Source organism: Rutilus rutilus (genome assembly GCF_951802725.1).
Source record: "Rutilus rutilus genome assembly, chromosome: 14".
Taxonomy (NCBI): Eukaryota; Metazoa; Chordata; class Actinopteri; order Cypriniformes; family Leuciscidae; genus Rutilus; species Rutilus rutilus.
The window spans coordinates 37040217-37055906 of NC_140219.1; the positions used below are offsets into that span (position 1 = coordinate 37040217).

Sequence of the window (15690 nt, forward strand, 5' to 3'; positions counted from 1 at the left end):
CCACTGGATGGGTGCGATGATGATGGAGGGTGGTAAAATAGTTTCTGGTCTCATCTGTGAATCAACAGAGTCATGGATACGTGACAATGCATCTGCCTTACTATTTTTGCTCCCTGGACGGTATGTGACTGAGAAATTGAAACGCGTAAAAAAGAGTGCCCATCTTGCCTGGCGAGGATTCAAACGCTTGGCGTCTTTGATATACTCTAGGTTTTTGTGGTCTGTAATGACTTGAAAGGGATGAAGGGCACCTTCTAGCCAGTGTCTCCATTCTTCAACTGCAGCCTTGATAGATAGTAATTCCTTGTTTCCAATATCGTAATTTGTTTCTGCTGGACTTAACTTTCGTGAGAAGAATGCACAGGGGTGTAACTTGCCTGGCGTTCCATGACGCTGAGAGAGGACAGCACCAATTCCACAGTCCGAAGCATCAACCTCTACGATAAAAGGAAGTTTTGGGTCAGGATGCTTAAGAATTGGAGCTGTGGTGAAACTGGACTTGAGCCTGTTGAATGCTGATGTAGCCACTTCCGGCCATACTAACTTCCTGGGTTTTCCTTTAAGAAGTGAGGTGATGGGTGCAGCTATGGTACTGAAGTCACGGATGAATCTAAGGTAGAAGTTTGCAAAGCCTAGAAATCGTTGTAATTCCTTGACAGTGCTGGGTATGGGCCAGTCCAGGACAGCTTTTACCTTGGTATCATCCATCTCAACTCCAGAATAACTAATATTGTATCCCAGGAATTTGGTTGACGTAACATGAAACTCACACTTTTCGGCCTTGACAAAAAGGTAATTCTGGAGTAAGCGTGACAAGACAGTTCTTACATGACAGATATGTTCTTCCATGGAGTGTGAATAGATCAAGATATCGTCTATGTAGACAATCACATACAGATTCAAGAGATCTTTGAATACTTCATTAACGAAGGACTGGAAAACTGAAGGAGCATTAGCCAGCCCATAAGGCATAACCAAATATTCGTAGTGCCCTCTTGTGGTGAGAAAAGCTGTCTTCCATTCATCACCCTCATGGATTCTAATGAGATTGTAGGCAGACCTGAGGTCCAATTTGGTGAAATACTGGGCCTCCCGTAATAGCTCCAGAGAAGAAGGAATAAGAGGCAAGGGATGGCGATTCTTAACAGTGATTGCGTTGAGTGCTCGATAGTGAATACAAGGTCTTAAGCTACCGTCTTTCTTGTCAACAAAGAAAAACCCAGATGCTGTGGGAGAGGTGGATGGTCTAATAAATCCATAAGATAAGGCTTCTTCAATATATTCTTCCATGGCCTTGGTTTCAGGAATGAACAATGGGTAAACACGGCTTTTAGGTGGAGAAGTATTAGGAAGGAGGTCGATTACACAGTCCGAGGGGCGATGAGGTGGCAACTTGGTGGCCCTGTCTTTACAAAATACCTCAGCCAAGTCAGCATACTCCATTGGGGACATTATCTGGTAATGGAAAAGGATTCTTGGCTAGATGGGTAGTGCAGACTGTAAGTTTGGTGGGCAGTTCCAGACAGTGAGCGTGACAATGAGGTGACCCAACGGACCAATTCCTTTTCCTTCCATGAAAATTGTGGGTCGTGAGAAGATAACCAAGGATATCCAAGGATGACTGGGTTTCGTGGTGATGATATGACATAGAAAGTGATTTCTTCAGTGTGAAGCAGGCCAACTCTGAGTTTTATGGGGAGTGTTTGATGAGTGATAAGACCTTTACCGATGGGACCATCATCAACGGCAGTAACAGCAATAGGTGATTCACATTTGGTCATCGGAATGTTCAACTGCTTCACTAAATCTTGATGAATCACATTAGCAGCTGCTCCAGAATCTATTAACGCTGAGAAATTATGGTCTTGATTAGCAACTGACAAAATGATGGGAAGTGACAAGCATAGACTGATTTGTAAAGTATTAAACATGTGACTCACTCGATAATTTGGAGAGGGGTTGGCCACGGGTTTAACAGGACAGTTGGGACAACGATGACCTGATTCACCACAGTAGAAGCAGAGTTGATTGAGTAATCTTCTTCTCCGTTCATCAGGTGGTAAGTGAGTTCGTCCTATTTGCATGGCTTCAGTAGGACTAGACTGACATGGTATTTGAGCAGTAGTAACAGGCACAAAATAAGCTGACTTGGGACTTGGTTGTGTTCGTAAGAGATTGTCAATCTTGATAGCAAGGGTAACGAACTGGGAGAAGTCAAGGGAGTCATCTTTGCAAAGCAATTCTGCTTGTAATTTAGCAGACAGACTTGAACGAAAAATGTGCTTCAAAGCAACATCATTAAACCCACTTTGGGCTGCAAGGGTGCGAAACTGGATAGCATAGTCAGAAGCAGATCTGTTGCCTTGACGTAGCTGAGTTAGTTGAGAAGCTGCATCCATGCCCCCAGCAGGATATTGGAAGACATCACGAATCAATTGAGTGAAATAATCGTATGACTGTTTGATACGAGTGTCGTGATCCCAAACAGCTGTAGCCCACTCTAAGGCCTTCCCGGTAAGCAAAGTCATGATAAAGGAACACTTGGTATGGTCTTGGCTAAACTTTTCAGTTTGATTGGAAAAATAAATAGAACACTGTCGTAGGAAACCAGTACAGTTGTCAGGAGAGCCATCAAACTTATCGGGTAAAGCGAATCTTACCGGGTCAGGACGTGGGGCAGGAAGAGAGTGAATATACTGTGTCAGATGCTCGTTTGAGGCTTGCAGTGTCCTTAACTGGTGTTGAAAACCATTGAGCAGATCCTTTTGATACTCAATGGTAGCCAGGAGTTGAGAGACTTCCGCTGGATTCGTGCCAGGCGAAGTATTCTGTAAGGAGGATGTAGGCTGAGTAGAATCCATAAGCGGGTCTTTATTAAAGGATCTGAGCATAAAATCCAAACAATAGTCACAACTCGTAGTCAGGTCACAGGCCTTGGTCGAAGCACAGGTAAAACAATCCAATAGCAGACAAATCCAAAAAACAGCAATCCAAAAGCATGAGTCAAAAGGCAAAACAATGGACATAACTGTAGTCAACAAAAAGAGAATGGTAGAACGCTTAGTAAGGCAGAGAACTGGCAATACTTCGCAATAAGGCAGTGATAGCACATGGCTTAAATACAGGGTGACAGGAAATGACAAGACAGGAAATGATGTGGCAGGAACAGGAAGTAACAGAGTTCAATATTCAGGTGATGGCTCCCTCTGATGGACTGGTGCCTGATCAAATGTTACAGTCTGGGTATTCATTTCATTTTATTTTATTGAGTGGCCACTTAGTCATTTGCCGGCTTAGCTTTAATTTGGGGGAATTGAGTGTATTTGTATAACTGGTCATTGGACTGAACTGTGTTTCATTTGAATTTCACTTTTGATATTTGAACTGTATATATGTAAATACTATATTTTTCAGTAAATAGTTTAAACGTATTTCTGTTGCAGATTTTCATTACATTGGGTTTATGATATTGATAATTTTGATACTTAAAGCAAGATAATATTATTGAGTTTACAGTAGCCTGGTTTAAAGTGAAAGTTGAAAAGTCTAATAAACTAGCGTTAATAAACTGATTAGATAAGTGACTTTTCAATTGATGCTTATTGCACTTATAGTATTGATAGCCATTTAAAACGGGTAGAATATTAATGTAATTTAAAAAGTTAATGCTTATTTAACTAAGCACTTGAGATAGCTGCATACAATTAGTGTTTCACTTTCATTTAGCTATACAGACACTGTAGTGCCATTTTGCATTAAGTTAAAAACTACCATTAAGGTAACTGCTAACAACTAAATAATAATTAGGGAAATATAGTAAAACATTAATTAATATTAGGGAGAGAGATCTCTCGCTACATAGGAATTCGGGGAGCGCACTCCGCACTAATAGCTAGACACGCTAGGGGGCGCTACATATGGATAGCTGTCTCCAAGATGAGTAAAAATACATACATTCTGTTTTCTTGATATTAAGTGTTAAATGGTTATCTTGCAGCCAATTATGTAAATGCTGCAGATCAGTGTTAAGTTTATAATTAATTGTGTCAATGTTTGGGCCAGACAGAAAAATAACAGTGTCATCCGCATATAACAAAGAACTAGAAAAATTAAGCACATAAGGAAGATCATTAATGTACATAATGAAAAGTAAAGGACTTAAAATGCTGCCCTGTGGAATTCCCATAGAACACACTCGTGGCTGTGATGTTACTGAGCCGATTCTTACAGTCTGAGATCTATCACTTAAATATGATATAAACATATCTATTGCGGAGGTGGACAAATGAAAAGAAAGAAGTTTATTTAACAAAATTTGATGATTAACTGTATCGAAGGCTTTTCGAAAATCTATGTATATAACTCCGGTAACCTGACCCTTATTTAAAGACGCACGTATCTGCTCAGTAAAAAGCAGCAAAGCCGACATGGTTGACCACAAGGGTCGAAAGCCATGCTGGCAATCACTGAGCAGGTTATTGTTTTCAAGGTAATTGATTAGTTGATTATATAATGTTTTTTCAAGTAACTTGGAAACAGTTGGGAGAACATGTTCACAATAACAGTTTAATAAATAAAATAATGATTTAAACTATGTTTTATTTCTGATATTAACATTTAGATTAAATATGCCATTCTCATTAATGGAGTTGATTATTACTGAGAAGCTGCAAAAAATTGTATATTCAATAAATAGAAATATGTGTAGTGGATGAGATGCTTTTGAACACTTTTCCTCTGGCATGCTGTGTTTTAATGTTTTAATAATTGAGAGATAATTGCTTATCATGATAACAGCAGATTGTTGGAGAAAATATTTTCGTACAAATAATGCACAACAAGGTCTATCTGTTTCCATTAAAAATATAAATCAATTAAAAATACTATTTGGGCAGCGGAAAAGATTGAGAAAAACTCAAATGTACTGAAATGTATTTTACACTATATGATATTTTTTAACAAGGTTCGGGAGGAGCAGGTGCAGATAATTAACCCAATTAGCACAAGTGGAGATCAATCAGTAATCAACTCAGGACAAGATAAATAACAGCAGAAGCCACCTCTGTTCCTTGACAGTTTATCAGCATCCCACCTCCACCCCATCTCCTCACTTCTAGTTCCATCTCCTCACTTCTAGTTCCATCTCCTCACTTCTAGTTCCATCTACTCTTACCAACGGGGGGAGTACTCTGGGTTCGGGCAGAAATTCTGAGATCAGAGCCCTCCACCCGGACAGCACGCCAAATACGCATAACCTTTACCGTAATAATTATATGTAGATGTGAACTCATGAATTGATTTAATTATTCAAAAATGGGCTACTAAATGATTTGTATTAATGTAACATGTTATCACGTGGATGAAAAATCATATTTAAATGATATGCAGATGAGGATATGCACTGTAAAACGAGGCGTTGTCAGCTCCACATATGGTTATTTCGGGGATGAGACGCATGTTCACAGTCTTCTGCTGACTGGGATTTATAAAGTGAATTCTGCACAGGTTCCTGCGTACGTGCGGTTTTATAAGTCTGAATATTTTTTGGCGTACGCCATTTTTGGCTTTCGGGCGCACGTACACTTTTAGTAAGAATCCTACGCATAATTTTATAAATGAGACCCCAGGTCTGAGCACGTCCCATGCTTTATTCTCTTATGCATGTTTCTTTGTCAAGCGCTGCGAGTGTATTTTACTGTTCTGCTTCTGTTGTAGTGAATGTAAAGAGTGGAAGCAGAGGACACACACCCTGACTCCGGCTCACACATCCACGCAAATAAAGAAATACTGCTCTTATTATTTAGAGTGCTGTCACTCTTAGAGTACTGGTACTAATAAAATGATATATTGTACCGTTATTAATAGCAGTGTATTGTGAGACCTTTCTAGTACCAGTATGTCGTGCAAAACTATTTTTCCCTAAACCTTCAAGAGCGTGAATAGCGGTTAGCGCTCTTCCTTTATAAAGCGGCATCGAGCGGCAAAAATACACTGAATCGTTAAAATCATCTTCTTCAGACAGTCTGAACAAGACCAACATAGAAGTTTCTCGCCATAGAAAAGCACCTGTTCAGCGTCCCGAATCAGAAGCTGCTATTATTGTGAACGCGCCACTGCTGTGTGTGTTCCGGTGAGAAGATGAACAAGAAGCTGAGCTCGTGATGCGCTGTCAAAAGCTGTTATATATTGACGTTTTTATATATTGTTCATCCAAAGCATCACTAAAATATTTTAATGTTTTTGTTTGTTTAAATTAAAAGTTAAGATCTGATCTATTATTCTCTCTTACTGTTTTATGATTCAATAACATTACAAAGTGAAACTATTGCAGGTGTTTTTCATTGCACGTTTATCAATGTAAAAAAATCTTTCAGTTTTTTATCATTTTTTTGTGAAATTATTTGGTAGTCAGAGGTGTGTGTGTGTGTGTGTGTGCATGTGTGTGTGTGTGTGTGTGTGTGGTTGGGGCGAGATTTGTTTAATGGTTTAAAGGGGAACGTGACCAAAAAAGTTTGAGAACCACTGATTTAAGCAAAGTGTGTATTCAGAGGTTGGAGGGCGAGATCTGGTAGTTATCACTGTTCTTAAGATTATATGTGACAGGATTCATGTATTTTATTGTTTTTGAAGGAGCTTCGTATCTTTGATTCTGCTTTCAGCTTTGCAGATGATCTCTACTAAACACTTCCTGTAGTTGTTTGAGTGTTTTACATCACTATTTTATCTACATTATAATTGATTTTAAGGATTTATATGGTTCTGGTAATGTTAATAATAACTGATTAATCAGCTGAATGTTAAATTTTCCTCTCTGTAGACTCTGTGAGTGCAGTGTAACAGAAGAAGGTTATAAAGCTCTGGCTTCAGCTCTGAGATCAAACCCTTCACACCTGATAGAGCTGGATCTCACAGGCAATGATCCTGGAGAATCAGGAGTGAAGCAGCTCAATGATCTACACTGTCAACTGAAGACACTGAGGTGAGACAGGGTCTAATAATTAACTAAATCAATCATATGCAGGAGAATTATTTATAGAAATATTATTTCAGTAAAACAATAAGCTGTTCAATCTGTTGTTGCATCAAAGTTGACAGTGATTTCAAGACACAAATCCTATAAAATGGTTTTCATCAGCACCAACTGCTGGATGTTTTCATTACACCAGGTTTAGTTGAGAACTGAACTGAATCTGCTTCATCTTCTCTTCTGCAGGTTTTTGAGTCCTGCTGCAGATGAAGCCTGTCAGTATGTGAATAGAGTTGTGGGTAAACACCCGTTACTCCTGAGAGAGCTGAATCTGAGTGGACATGAACTAGGAGACACACGAGTGAATCAGCTCGCTGCTCTACTGCAGGATAAACACTGTCAACTCAACACACTGACGTGAGGATTGCTCATTTATTCATAATCTTACATTACTTTTCATAGTCATGTTACTGTATCTGATGTAATATTTCCTGAGATGAGCCTGAGTTCACATTATATTTGTGTAACATTTCCACCTTATTATTTTGTGATCTGGTGAAATGAAGATGATCTCACTTCCTGTGTCTGTTTTATTTCTTTATGAAGATGATGCGACTTTACAGAATAAAGAGTTAACTTCTTCTTCTTCTTCTTCCCCCTCCCCCCTCTCCCCCCTCTCCCTCCCCCTCCCCCTCCCCCCTCTCCCTCTCCCCCTCCCCCCTCTCCCTCTCCCTCTCCCTCTCCCCCCTCTCCCTCTCTCTCTCTCTCTCTCTCTCTCTCTCTCTCTCTCTCTCTCTCTGCTAATGTAGGTTAAGCTGCTGTTATATGACAGATGAAGGTTGTTCTGCTCTGACTTCAGCTCTGAAATCAAACCCATCACACCTGAGAGAGCTGAACCTGAGCGAGAATAAACTAGGAGTCTCTGGAGTGAAAAACCTCAGTGATCTACTGATGATCCCACAATTCAAGCTGGAGAAACTACAGTTAGTATCATTATACTGTACATGTTGCACACTTAAAACAGACTGTGTCTTCTCTTTTGCAACTTTATTTTGCCAGTTCTGTTGGAATTATCTTTAACACGAAGTAGACTTGTAGTCAAGACCACCTAAACCAAGACCAAGACAGACCAAGTCAAGACCAAGACCAAGTCGAGACCGGAGGGGAAAAAAAAACAGACTAGTGTTGAAGCTAAGCAATAACTTGTATGAATTCAAAAACAGCAGCATACTAGGTTTCAGCTGCAGTTTACATTCAATACATATTAGACGGTATTACTTCAACTACACAGGCAGAACAATACAGAGACAGACCATGTCATGTGTCGTCTCTGTATGCCATGACCGTGTCATATGGGGCGGCAGTGGTTCATGTAGGTTGTCTACAAACCGAAAGGTTGGTGGTTCAATCCCCGGTTCCACCTGACCAAGTGTCCATGAGCAAGACACCTAACCCCGGCTGCTCCCGACGAGCTGGATGGCGCCTTGCATGGTTGACACCGCCGTCGGTGAATGAATGGGTGAATGAATGGGTGAATGTGAGGCAATATGTAAAGTGCTTTGGTGGCCATAGGTCTGTGAAAGCGCTATATAAATGTAGTCCATGGTCCATTTACCATTTACCATGTGTGTGACTGTGAGCTCACTGCAGACTGGGTGAGATCAACTATGTGTAGCAATTGCATGACGGCTGTTTCTGCACTATTAGAGGATTGAGACTCCCTTAACTTTTGTGTACTGTTGAGGACTGACATGACTGGTACTGACTGGTTCATCTGACAAAACATCAAACACCTCCAACACCATCTTGCTCCTCCAACAACTGTCTAAAGAATGAGAAATATGTAACCAATTGAAATTATACTTAATGTGTAGATGAAATCGTAACATCAAATTAAAGATACACAATTATAAACTTGGTTTAGGCCTAATGTTTAGTCAACACAACGGAGATATGCAGATTATATTTAAAAGACCTTTTATTTAGTCTAACACCATCATAAATACAATACTGTAATCAAACAACACACACACACACACACACACACACACACACACACACCGTGGGCGGTGCGCTCAAAGTCATCTGTCAGTTGTGCAGTAACCCAAAATCTCCTGAATGAAGTTAAAACCCATCATGTCACTGATATGTGTTTTTTAAATCAAGTGATCAAAGTGCTTGTTGCCGCTGCGATCAGTGGCGCAGATACAGTGTTTTCTCGTGTGGCTCGCGCATACGCCGCACTGTCTTCACTCGAACGCGCGCTTCAATCCGTTGCGGATACTCTATTCGTTCTGGTGAAATCACAAAACATAATGCACACAAACGTGTCCCTGCTTGATATACAACCACTGATGAACATAATCAGTTTTGATGAGAAAAAAAAAAAACTATACGAAAAAAAAAAAACTATACGAGTGCGGATTAGAACCCAGAACCTTTGACACGGTTGGCGAAAGTTCTACCACTGGACCATTAAGGTATACATCGTTCAAATAGGCAAAACGAGTCACACTCACTCATTGAGGCATAATGTTACATGGATGGATGAGCGCCAACGGCTGTGCCACAAAAAAATACATGCATGTGATTGGTTGCATTTGAAGGGTGCGAAATAATAATAATGTTGCATTATTGAATGTTGTTTCGTCGTGGATATTGTAGTATTGTATTGCTAAATCCCCCGACCACTATGTCAGTCTGAGACAGCGAGACCTAGACAAGACCAAGAGGTCCGAGACCAAGACAAGACCAAGACCAAGACCAAAGACCGTCAAGACCGTGACAAGACCGAGACCACGTAAAAGTGGTCTCAAGACAGGTCTCGAGACCAAGACCGGTCTCGAGACATACATCACTAACACGAAGCAACACAACATCTTCTAACATCAGCGATATAGCCTGTGTTCACTTCACCTGGCTCAGTTTTTTCCCCGACCACACTACTGCGCTGGCTTATGACATCATCATAACTGAACTTTCACCTTTCAGGAACATAAATCAGAATAATATCCAGAATATTTATCAATTGAAATTGCAATGAAATATAGTGATTTCCCTTACAGAATTCTAAACATATCCCCATTCTAGGAAATTATGAAATTATAAAATAATACTTCTAGGTCGCAACATACAGCAGTTACAGTGATATTAAAGTGTACTGTTTATTTTATTTAAAGGCAACTGGACTCAAGTCTCCTCATTTATAGCACTGCACTTTCTGGTGTTTCTCCATCTGAAGAAAGATTCAGAAACACTATTAGAGAACGGCTTGTTATGTGTATCAGTAGAAAGAGCATTAAACTGTGAAGCATTTGAAACTTTGTGGCTATAAAATTGTTTCATATACTGAAATCTGACAAATCTTTGCTTTGAAACAATACAGAAGTGAGAACAGACTAACAACAGCGTAACAAATGACAGTAGATTATTCTGACAGAGTTACAGTTATACTGGACTAATGGTGCTTTACACTAAATCTTAATTTATTAAGCAAAATGTATTCAGAGGTTGTAAACTACAAAACTGACTTTGAATTAATTGTGAGTCATGTACAAGATTTTCTGATTATGAAAATGTGAAATCAGTCCATTTAAATGTTTACTTTTATTATACTTATTTACATTATATAATTTAAATGTTTACATATTATACTGTAAAAACACATAATTATAGTTGATTTTAGTTGATCATAACTAAATTTCATTTCATGATTATAGTGGCCAACATGATCACGGTTATCACAGAATCTTGTTAAAAAACACTAATACTACACAATGAAATTAATTCACAAAGTTTTATGTCGAAAACCAGCAAGTAACAAATAAATTAGCATCAATATGCACTTTTTGTTTACATAAACATTAAAATCATGACATTAAAGATGATGGCCAGATTTTAAAGTAGTGTCTTGCAACATTATATCTACTAACATGTACAAGTTCAAATAAAGTTTTGACAAAAAAGGTTTTATAAAAAGATAAACCTCACATATTTCAGCCTTTAAATCATTTTTATAAAAAGAATGAGTCAAAAAAGATAAATTACTGACATTTACAATGCACTTTAGCTTATCTTTTATTATTAATAGTAAAATTCGGTCCGATTTTCCTATGCAACCATGCACTGCGCTCTCCACAACACAAAGAAGTTTTAGTAGCTATGGATTTCCACCTCCGAGAAGCGCTTGCTGTACAAGATTTATTTACGGAGAAGAGAAAAACACCTGTAGTGTTTGGGTGCACCCCCATACTGAAAAGTTTAGTTTTTTTCATCTGCTGCCCCTGGAAAAAATTTTCAATTATGTTAGTATTACAGTTAGTCGCCTATCATTATACTGTATAGCAGTTACAGTGAGATTAAAGTTGCTGAATTAATTGTGAGTCATGCACAAGACTTTCTGATTATGAAAATGTGAAATCAGTGTGTGACGTACTGAAGGATTCACACTGTAAACTGGAGAGATTGAGGTCAGTCACATTCACAGACAAGAGAGAAAAAGTGTTTTGATATTTGAAAGAGAATAAAGAGTTTGTTTTTCTCATTTGTCCTAATGTAGGTTAAGGTGCTGTCGTATGACAGATAAAGGTTGTTCTGCTCTGACTTCAGCTCTGAAATCAAACCCATCACACCTGAGAGAGCTGAACCTGAGCGAGAATAAACTAGGAGTGAAAAACCTCAGTGATCTACTGATGATCCCACAACTCAAGCTGGAGAAACTACAGTTAGTATCATTATACTGTACATGTTGCACACTTAAAACAGACTGTGTCTTCTCTTTTGCAACTTTATTTTGCCAGTTCTGTTGGAATTATCTTTTTAACACGAAGCAACACAACATCTTCTAACATCAGCGATATAGCCTGTGTTCACTTCACCTGGCTCAGTTTTTTCCCCGACCACACTACTGCACTGGTTTATGACATCATCATAACTGAACTTTCACCTTTCAGGAACATAAGTTGCACTTTTTTTCATAGTTTGGCTGGTCCTGCGACTTATAGTCAGGTGCGACTTATATATCAAAATTAATTCAGACTGAGATGAGTCTGACTGAGATTTGTTACTGTCATCAGCGTAACAAATGACAGTAGATTATTCTGACAGAGTTACAGTTATTAAGTTTCATATACTGAAATCTGACAAATCTTTGCTGTGAAACAATACAGAAGTGAGAACAGACTAACAACAGCGTAACAAATGACAGTAGATTATTCTGACAGAGTTACAGTTATACTGGACTAATGGTGCTTTACACTAAATCTTAATTTATTAAGGAAAATGTATTCAGAGGTTGTAAACTACAAAACTGACTTTGAATTAATTGTGAGTCATGTACAAGATTTTCTGATGTTTAAAATATGAAATCAGTCCCTGATACAAACAGCAGGAAAATGCTGGGAGTGCTTCTTGGGTGTAAAAATATGTAAATACCTCCGGTGCTCTTCAGTAAAGGGATCCAGATATATCTTGAGAAAAAGATCTGAGGCACTCAGGAGGATGAAGATTAAAAAGCCTTTATTAATCCATGGCTAGTCTCATAAAAATAAAAACATGCCTACGCGTTTCAGCCAACAAGGCTTTCGTCAGGGCTTGAAATGTTTGACAAACAGCTCACTTCCTTATTAAGACCAGTAATCAATAACAGCTGCTTAGGTTGAACAGGTAGGAAGTCACATGATTAAATGACTAGTGTCACAAAAAATTAAAAATCAGTTCCATTAAATGTTAACTTTTCTATTGTTTCTATATTGATCCTATATATTAATCTACAGTGATAAATTCACTTATTTGTGAAGTGAGGACGGATCCAGACTGGGATTGTAACTAGTTTCCTCAAATGCTCCTGTCTTGGTTTGTTCATATCATTAAGTTTCCATGATTTTGCTGGTGTATTAGTGACTGTATGGCATTTATTAATGATGCTTTTAACTCACACATGAACTGAACATTGATCAGAGTCATTTTCTTTTTCTGTCTTCAGTCTGAGTAGATGCAGTATTACAGCGAAACAGAGTCTCATCCTGACGTCAGCTCTGAAATCAAACCCATCACACCTGAGAGAGCTGAACCTGAGCGGGAATAAACTAGGAGACTCTGGAGTGAAAAACCTCAGTGATCTACTGATGATCCCACAACTCAAGATGGAGAAACTACAGTTAGTATCATTATACTGTACATGTTGCACACTTAAAACAGACTGTGTCTTCTCTTTTGCAACTTTATTTTGCCAGTTCTGTTGGAATTATCTTTTTTAAAGTTTTTCTCAATTGCTAAAACACTAAAACCCATTGGCTGAACAAAGTTCTCATTTGCCTGAACTCATTGAGCTAATTGTGCAGTCTGTTGTCAATACCTTAAACCATTACACATGATAAAACACAATTTGCAGATCTCACTTAGACTTTTCAGCAAAACTCTAAACACATTCTCATTCTCTAAACACATTCTGCACTGTAATGCACATGTCATCCATACTGGTAAACACAGGTGGCAACAATCAAATACAAATAGAGAACACACGTCATTGATTGAACACAACCACTCAAAACTGATTTAACTTGTTTCAGATGATGCCCAAAGACAAGAAGCAGCACACTGATCACGTTTACTCCTTTGATTTTTGTCCATTTTAGTATCGTATACTGTAGTACAGTGGACTGTAGGCTGTATACTGTACAATGAACAAACTGTATGTCCCTGAACATTGTGCTTTCCATTTGTTAACAGCACTGACTGCTCAATTGATTTTGACTGGTTGCAGGTTCATATCAACAAAGAACAATAATTACAGTATCACAGAGAGGACAAGTGTGTGAGATGCAGGGTACATTACTGTAGAAATAGGGGTACAAGGAGGAGGGAGAACACACAAAAAATTGCAAAGAGCAAAGCAGAGGAGTAATGTCTGATACATTTTGAGCTACTATGATAGAACATGTTTCCGTTCATCAAAAGACAATGACGGAAACATGAAATTTGTTTTGAGATTAAAAATGTACTTCTCCCTGAACTCTTTGATGGTACAGTAAGGTGTCACGGGTAAGTCTACACAGAATAGCAGTCCATAGATATCTTTCGAGAACTATATGTTTTGAACAATGTGTTTTCTATTTTTTGGTGTATTGTTTACTGACTGCTTGATAGTGTGTATCTTTTTGATCACTTTGTTTATGATTTGAGAGCAGTGTTTGATTTTGAACACAGGTAAAACTGTTTTGAGGGGAAAGTTTCATTTTGCAAGAGGAGTCAGAGGTTTTGTGAATAGTGCTTGAAGATGAGGTTTTGTGTTTAACGTTTTCAGAAAATGGAGCAAGGTTTCAGAAATTGTGTTTTAGCAATTGAGAAAAACTGTAACATGAAGCAACACAACATCTTCTAACATCAGCGATATAGCCTGTGTTCACTTCACTTGGCTCAGTTTTTTCCCCGACCACACTACTGTGCTGGCTTATGACATCATCATAACTGAACTTTCACCTTTCAGGAACATAAATCAGAATAATATCCAGAATATTTATCAATTGAAATTGCAATGAAATATAGTGATTTCCCTTACAGAATTCTAAACATATCCCCATTCTAGGAAATTATGAAATTATAAAATAATACTTCTAGGTCGCAACATACAGCAGTTAAAGTGAGATTAAAGTGTACTGTTTATTTTATTTAAAGGCAACTGGACTCAAGTCTCCTCATTTATAGCACTGCACTTTCTGGTGTTTCTCCATCTGAAGAAAGATTCAGAAACACTATTAGTGAACGGCTTGTAATGTGTATCAGTAGAAAGAGCATTAAATTGTGAAGCATTTGAAACTTTGTGGCTATAAAATTGTTTCATATACTGAAATCTGACAAATCTTTGCTGTGAAACAATACAGAAGTGAGAACAGACTAACAACAGCGTAACAAATGACAGTAGATTATTCTGACAGAGTTACAGTTATACTGGACTAATGGTGCTTTACACTAAATCTTCATTTATTAAGCAAAATGTGTATTCAGAGGTTGTAAACTACAAAACTGACTTTGAATTAATTGTGAGTCATGTACAAGATTTTCTGATGTTTAAAATATGAAATCAGTCCCATTTAAATGTTAACATTTCTATTGTTTCTATATTGATCCTATATATTAATCTACAGTGATAAATTCACTTATTTGTGGAGTGAGGACGGATCCAGACTGGGATTGTTACTAGTTTCCTCAAATGCTCCTGTCTTGGTTTGTTCATATCATTAAGTTTCCATGATTTTGCTGGTGTATTAGTGACTGTATGGCATTTATTAATGATGCTTTTAACTCACACATGAACTGAACATTGATCAGAGTCATTTTCTTTTTCTGTCTTCAGTCTGAGTAGATGCAGTATTACAGAGGAACAGAGTCTCATCCTGACGTCAGCTCTGACATCAAACCCATCACACCTGAGAGAGCTGGACCTGAGCGGGAATAAACTAGGAGACTCTGGAGTGAAAAACCTCAGTGATCTACTGATGAACCCACAATTCAAGCTGGAGAAACTACAGTTAGTATCATTATACTGTACATGTTGCACACTTAAAACAGACTGTGTCTTCTCTTTTGCAACTTTATTTTGCCAGTTCTGTTGGAATTATCTTTTTAAAAGTTTTTCTCAATTGCTAAAACACTAAAACCCATTGGCTGAACAAAGTTCTCATTTGCCTGAACTCATTGAGCTAATTGTGCAGTCTGTTGTCAAT

At 38.2% G+C, this 15690-nt stretch overlaps 1 protein-coding gene across 4 annotated transcripts in view; it reads left to right on the forward strand.

Annotated features, from left to right (window-relative positions):
* LOC311304235 (uncharacterized protein) overlaps positions 1–15690 on the forward strand; it is an 807935-nt gene that overhangs the window by 438873 nt on the left and 353372 nt on the right. For all 4 annotated transcript variants that reach the window (XM_084431142.1, XM_084431143.1, XM_084431145.1 and 1 more), the window contains 6 exons: positions 6818–6979; positions 7214–7384; positions 7777–7950; positions 11526–11690; positions 12951–13124; positions 15321–15494. In XM_084431142.1, the coding sequence (XP_084287268.1) occupies positions 6818–6979; positions 7214–7384; positions 7777–7950; positions 11526–11690; positions 12951–13124; positions 15321–15494 (1020 nt within the window). The remainder of the gene's footprint in view (positions 1–6817; positions 6980–7213; positions 7385–7776; positions 7951–11525; positions 11691–12950; positions 13125–15320; positions 15495–15690) is intronic.